This window comes from Priapulus caudatus, unplaced genomic scaffold (genome assembly GCF_000485595.1).
Source record: "Priapulus caudatus unplaced genomic scaffold, Priapulus_caudatus-5.0.1 Scaffold334, whole genome shotgun sequence".
Lineage (NCBI taxonomy): Eukaryota > Metazoa > Priapulida > Priapulimorpha > Priapulimorphida > Priapulidae > Priapulus > Priapulus caudatus.
The window spans coordinates 220,766-226,826 of NW_014577395.1; the positions used below are offsets into that span (position 1 = coordinate 220,766).

At 47.1% G+C, this 6,061-nt stretch overlaps 1 protein-coding gene across 1 annotated transcript in view; it reads left to right on the forward strand.

Moving 5' to 3' along the window:
- Positions 1 to 6,061, forward strand: part of LOC106809177 (cation channel sperm-associated protein subunit beta-like) — a 49,552-nt gene that overhangs the window by 22,963 nt on the left and 20,528 nt on the right. The window contains exons 6-7 of the mRNA XM_014812165.1: positions 2,112 to 2,284; positions 2,697 to 2,766. Of these exons, the coding sequence (XP_014667651.1) occupies positions 2,112 to 2,284; positions 2,697 to 2,766 (243 nt within the window). The remainder of the gene's footprint in view (positions 1 to 2,111; positions 2,285 to 2,696; positions 2,767 to 6,061) is intronic.

Genomic DNA, 6,061 nt, shown 5'->3' on the forward strand with positions numbered 1-6,061 from the left:
ACACACACACACACACACACACACACACACACACACACACACCGCACACATGCACGAACGCACGCACACATGCACGCACGCACGCACACACGTACACACCGCACACCTGCACGCACGCACGCACGCACGCACGCACTCACCACACACATGCACGCACGCACGCACAGCAATCAGCTGATTCCCTACTAATGTCAATAAACTGTCACTGCTGTAAAATGTGATATGTCAAATTGCTCTGTCAGTGGTGAAATGGGCAGGCGCGGATGCGTGCGTGCGTGCGAGTGTGTTTACGTTAGCTTGATTTGCGTACCGTTTTATTTTTCTTTGTCCTAAAGCAGTTAAGCTGTGCGTTTTAACTGTTTTTGTTAGCTGTTAGCTGTTAGTTGTTCATGCGCGCAGAACGCTCTTCCATTGAAACCCATGTTACACGTTTTGCGTTTTGAAATTAGCCGTTTTTGCTGTTCGTCGTGTTTTCTCGGGATCAGTTAAAGCGATGAATTTCTTTGAATCTATTCCCGTATGCCAAAAGCTCACAGTACCGTAGCTCTAGTACTATAGCCGGCGTTCGATTAACGCGGGCTATAGTACTAGAGCTAACAGTACCGCTGCTGTTTGAACCATAGGTATGAACAGGTGAAGAGAGGGGAGAGGAGGAGGAGGGCCCGTGGAACCAGAACCGTTGAGGGGAGGCTATGCAACTCCTATGCATGACTATGCAGGGCCAGTTAAGGAGAAGCTATGAACGGCCTATGTATGACTATGCAAGGCCACATGCAGTTGCAAAGATCTATGAAAGGCCTATGCAGGAATATGTAGAACTATGCAGAGCCAGTTACAGAGATCTATGGAAGGCCTATGGAAGTCCGAGCCAGTTAAAGAGAAGCTATGAAGGGCCTATGCATGATTATGCAGGGACCGTCCGTTAAAGAGAAGCTATGAAGGGCCTATACGGGACTATGCAGGGTCAGTTAAGCTGAAGCTATGACGTGCCTATGCAGGACTATGCAGGGTCAGTTAAGGAGAAGCTATGAAAGGTCTATGCAGAACTATACGGGACTATGCAGGAACACGCCTAGAAGAGGATGGATGCGGAACTATATGTCTATGTGAAAGAATATATGCGAATAACTATGAGGCATACGTGCATTTAGAGCAGACGTTCACCGGCAGCAGCCGCGGGGGTAAATGAGCCGGCAGACGCAAACATCATCATCGTGTTATTAATAGCTTCAGCACGGGGACGGCACACTGTTTGCTGTGTCGACGTGGCTCTGTGTCGACGTGGGGACCGCGTGCGGCCGCGTGACATAGTTGTGCGACCAGCATGTGCGCTATGTAAAGAACATCGCTGTTTAACGAAAAAAATTGCTAGTGTTAAAAAAGTGTAGCAACAGCAGTGGGGGACATCTGCCTGCCATAGTAATTGCGTCTAATTGATCTGAATTGATACGGACGAATATTGGTCGTAGTTGGTCGTAAGTAATTAAAATGACTGGATGATTCGCGCTATAGTAATTTGAAACAATCAACCTGATTGTTCTTAAGCCCCTACTCGCTTATTCGATTTCGCTCTCTGTTGCTCCGCTTTCCTCCCCCCCCCCCTCTCGCTGGCCTTCAGTCTCGACTCTCGCCCCTGTCGCGCTCTCCCCCATCTCTCGCGCTCTAGCCCTATCTTTCTCTTCCGCTATGTTCCTCTGCGATTCTGCCTCCCTACCGTCCGCTCTTCTATTCCTTCCTCCCGCCCCTTCCTTTTACCCACCCTCTATCTATCCAGCAATCTATTACCCTCGCCCTCCCTTCATTTCTCCCACCTTCTCCCCTTCCCTTTCTCCCGCTCTCCCTCTATCTATCCATCAATCTATCAGCCTCCTTCCGTCTGTCTTCATTAGTCGTACACTCCCTCGCACTCTGGTATTGGGCTGTGACAACTATAGTATGTGTGACGTATACGCGGGTGGCGTAAACATTGTTGTCGTATATATATATATATATATATATATATATATATATCAGGAGTGTCGTATACTATCTATATTATCAGGAGTATATAATAGAAGATCTTCTATTATATACTCCTGATATTATGACACTCCTGTATATATTACGTATAGACTGCAGCGGCTTGCGGCTGGTAGATGGAGTTCTCAGCAATCGTCACCTGCTGTTGCTGAGCGACCGAGGCGTGTTTGTGAGCGAATCGCTCATGCAGGGCGCGTCAGGCAGCACGCTCGCTTTCACCTACGTCAACACGTTCCACGGCACGAGTCTCTCGCAGGCATTTCAGGTATGTGATGGGACAACCTTCCTCTAGCTAGTAGGGCTATACTTTTTACATACATAAAGGCAGGGGTTAATAATGACAAATAATGACAGAATCTGTCATTATTAACCCCCGATAAAGGATATATGTTGGTACATTCCGTTCCCCCAGGTACGTGTTGGAACAAGGCTTTTTCATGGCTTCCCGGTAGGACTTTGCGCAGTAGTATGGCATGCGCAAGATATGTACTGGCACAAGCCTTTGGCCTTCGACAGATCTTTCACGATTTCATTACCGTAACACACGCTGCCTGTCTACGTATAGGGGTTATGGATATAAGTAAATAGTCATCTATTCTATATATCTATATATCTATATTTCTATAGGCATCTTAAGTAAGAAACAATGGATTGTGATTGAATACGCGTTGTTTCAGAATGAAGGTGACCATTTCCAGATGTCCCACACACAATTCTGCATGGATAGGCAACACGAGGTTTACACACGTGAGTCGCAATCAACCCCAATATAAACTAAAGCATTTCACAGTAGCTCTACTACTACTACAAATATTCGTTGGCCCTTTTATAGTTGGCGCTGTGAAATTCTCGGGTATATAATATGCCTTCTGATAGTATCCGCACTTAATGAATTATGCCTGAAGCTCTTATCGTGTTTGCTATATCTATTAGGGTCGCAATTATTGAGCGGATTACAACCAATATCAACATACGGTGGAATTGACCGTAAATGCATGTCGTGCTGCAAAGTATATTAACTCTATTAACCGATGCAGTCGGATTAAAGTCAAGTAATCATTCTATACTGTGCACAGCGTCCTCGTGTGTCTTTTGCTGGTTGGTTGCCAGCTACGTCACGTTGCGTCCTCTCCCATCGTCGCCCAATTTACCAACATCCCTGAAGCCTGAAGTTAGTCGCGTGGGTTTTGCTTTTTCTCACTAGATGGGGGGACGATGTCATATTCTGGCACTGATATATAAACGTTAATTATATATATATCAGGAGTAGATAATAGGGAATCCGATAATATCGGATATATATATAGCTTGGGTGTTAATATTCTTTGAGGTAAGGAGTTGTAGCTTTAACACCTGTATCACTCGCTGCGAGCTTGGGTGGTTATACTGTCTGAGGTGAGGCGTCGTAGCTTTAATGTCGGTGTCACTTACTGCTACCGTAGGTGTTAAGAATCTCTGTGGTAAAGGGTCGCAGCTTCAAGCCACTGGCTTTTTGACTAATATGGAAAACACGTCTCACTCTTCGGCAGGGGATGTTTACTGGATCCTAAGATCGACGGTATTTTAGCTTGCTGAGACGTTATACGTTGCTACTGATCAAGGTAGACGGGTAGGGTTCAAACGGGGTTTCCAGTTTCATGAGAGTTTTAAGGTTGAGGCTCGCTGAGGTAGGCAGTCTTCTTTTCGAACGGCGTTCGAACGTTTTTATCGCTTGCTGATGGCTACGGACGTTACTTTTGTTCATCCCGCTATCTTGGAACTCACTGAGGTTTAGTGGACGCTGGGTTAACCGTGGGTCTGCTGAGGCTATCAAGTGGGTTTGAAGCATAGCGGGTATTCACTGCGTCGCCACTGCTGCTTCCACACGGCTGACCCTACAACGTTCACCGCTTATGTATGCACCACTCCTGACGTTCAGTTTGTTGACCTATACCAGCATCACCGAGTCGGTAAAGAGAGCGATTCGCGTGCTGAATAAAAACAATCCCTGGACATGCATCGCCTCTCTCTCTAACCTCATATATAGGTTATTGTTAGATATCATGAAGAAAACGTGGCTGAAGCAGGTTATCAACGCTTGTGCCGTCGGGGAGCGTGCGCTTGTTCGTCCGAAAAACAAACAGCGAGGGATGACGGTGCGCGACGTACACGAATCTTGGTCGGCACGCTGTGTCCAATAGGTCGGAATAGCACAGCCTGCAGTTAGGCGGCTGGGCTTTACATCTCGGCTCCTAGTTCCTGGCGGTCTGCATAGCATTACGGTGGTTCTGCGCCGCGTGTGAGCTCAGCCGTCAACGTTTACCTGCCGCTGTTAAAATAAAATCATTTATTTAACTTACTGCCGATGAAATAGCGGCACTGTATACAATACACACACAAGCACGCGCGCAAGCACACACGCACGCACGCACGCATGCACGCACGCACGAACGCACACACACACACACACACGTTGTAAGGTATTGTCATCGTTGTCGTTACAGGTGTGTACTTGGCAGTAACACGCGGAGCATTCGCCGCTGGCTCCACCTACTGGTATGACCTCAGCCCTAGCCTCTCGGACACTTGCCGTGACGCTACTGAACAAGGTGAGAGCGACTGGGAACGGAAAATCGGGCTTATTGTATTAATTGCAATGAGTAAGTAGATATCTCATTATCTACCTTCATCAATTGGACAAACCGTAATCCTACCCCTAATCCTTTCTGTCACCTTAACTCTAGCCCTAATTGTATTGCATTTATGTGATATCAAAAGCAAAACGCAAATCATGTACTCTATTAGTATTACCCGACTCTCCCAACGATGGAATTGATTGGTAACAGAAATCGGTGGTCCGCATGTCCACTGCCCGGACTGTCATTATCACAGACGCAGCGCGTGGCGCATGGCAGCGAATCAGCGAACTACATTGCCTGTCGTACGGTAACCCGGACTAGTGTTTTAGCGTTTGGCTAGGGGGTTTAAGTTTCTCACTTTCCTCCACGAATAATATAACCGTGTGAGTATGAGCTGTGGAACGATGAATTTCAAATTTTAAACGTCGATATGAATTTATTCAAATATAAACTGAACGCACACATGGGCGCACTGAAAAGGTCAGTGATGACGTCACGACCGAGTCAACGACGAACCCATTTCACCATATTTAATATAATACAGATTTACTAGGTTCAATTTTCGACATATTACGAAGCCAGACAGTGTCTACCTAACTCATAATCTGTTACATATATCTAGGTTTTGGGTTTCCGCGTGTTAACCAGCAAGTTCGTAACGCCCTGTGTATTCACAGCCTCACATATATCCCAATTTTTTTCATTGGGTTTCATTACGCATCACATCGGTGTTACTCGTTAGTACTGACAGCTAGCGGTTTTTGGCTTCTCACTCGACAGCAATTCCATTCGGTGACTAACGCGCGCTTGTGTGCGACCCTCCGCACCACTAACTCCTCTACGGTTATTGCCGGCTGCCGGATATAAGGATGTTAGAACTGCGAACAAAAACGATACAATGTGAAAATTGCAATTCCGTTGTCGCGTTTGACGTTCTGGAGCGAAGCGGTTGGACGTGGGCGGTTTTGTTGGGAACACGTTTGTGTGCATGGCGGCAGTGGCGTAGGCGTTGTGGAAAGAAGGGCGTGATAGCGTTATGGGTGGAGGCATTGTGGATGGAGGTGCGTGATATCGCTATATGTGGAGGCATTGTAGAGGGAGGAGCGTGATAGTGCTATATGTGGAAGCATTGTGGAGGGAGGTGCGTGATATCGCTATATGTGGAGGCATTGTAGAGGGAGGGGCGTGATAGCGCTATATGTGGAAGCATTGTGGAGGGAGGTGCGTGATATCGCTATATGTGGAGGCATTGTAGAGGGAGGGGCGTGATAGCGCTATATGTGGAAGCATTGTGGAGGGAGGTGCGTGATATCGCTATATGTGGAGGCATTGTAGAGGGAGGGGCGTGATAGCGCTATATGTGGAAGCATTGTGGAGGGAGGTGCGTGATATCGCTATATGTGGAGGCATTGTAGAGGGAGGGG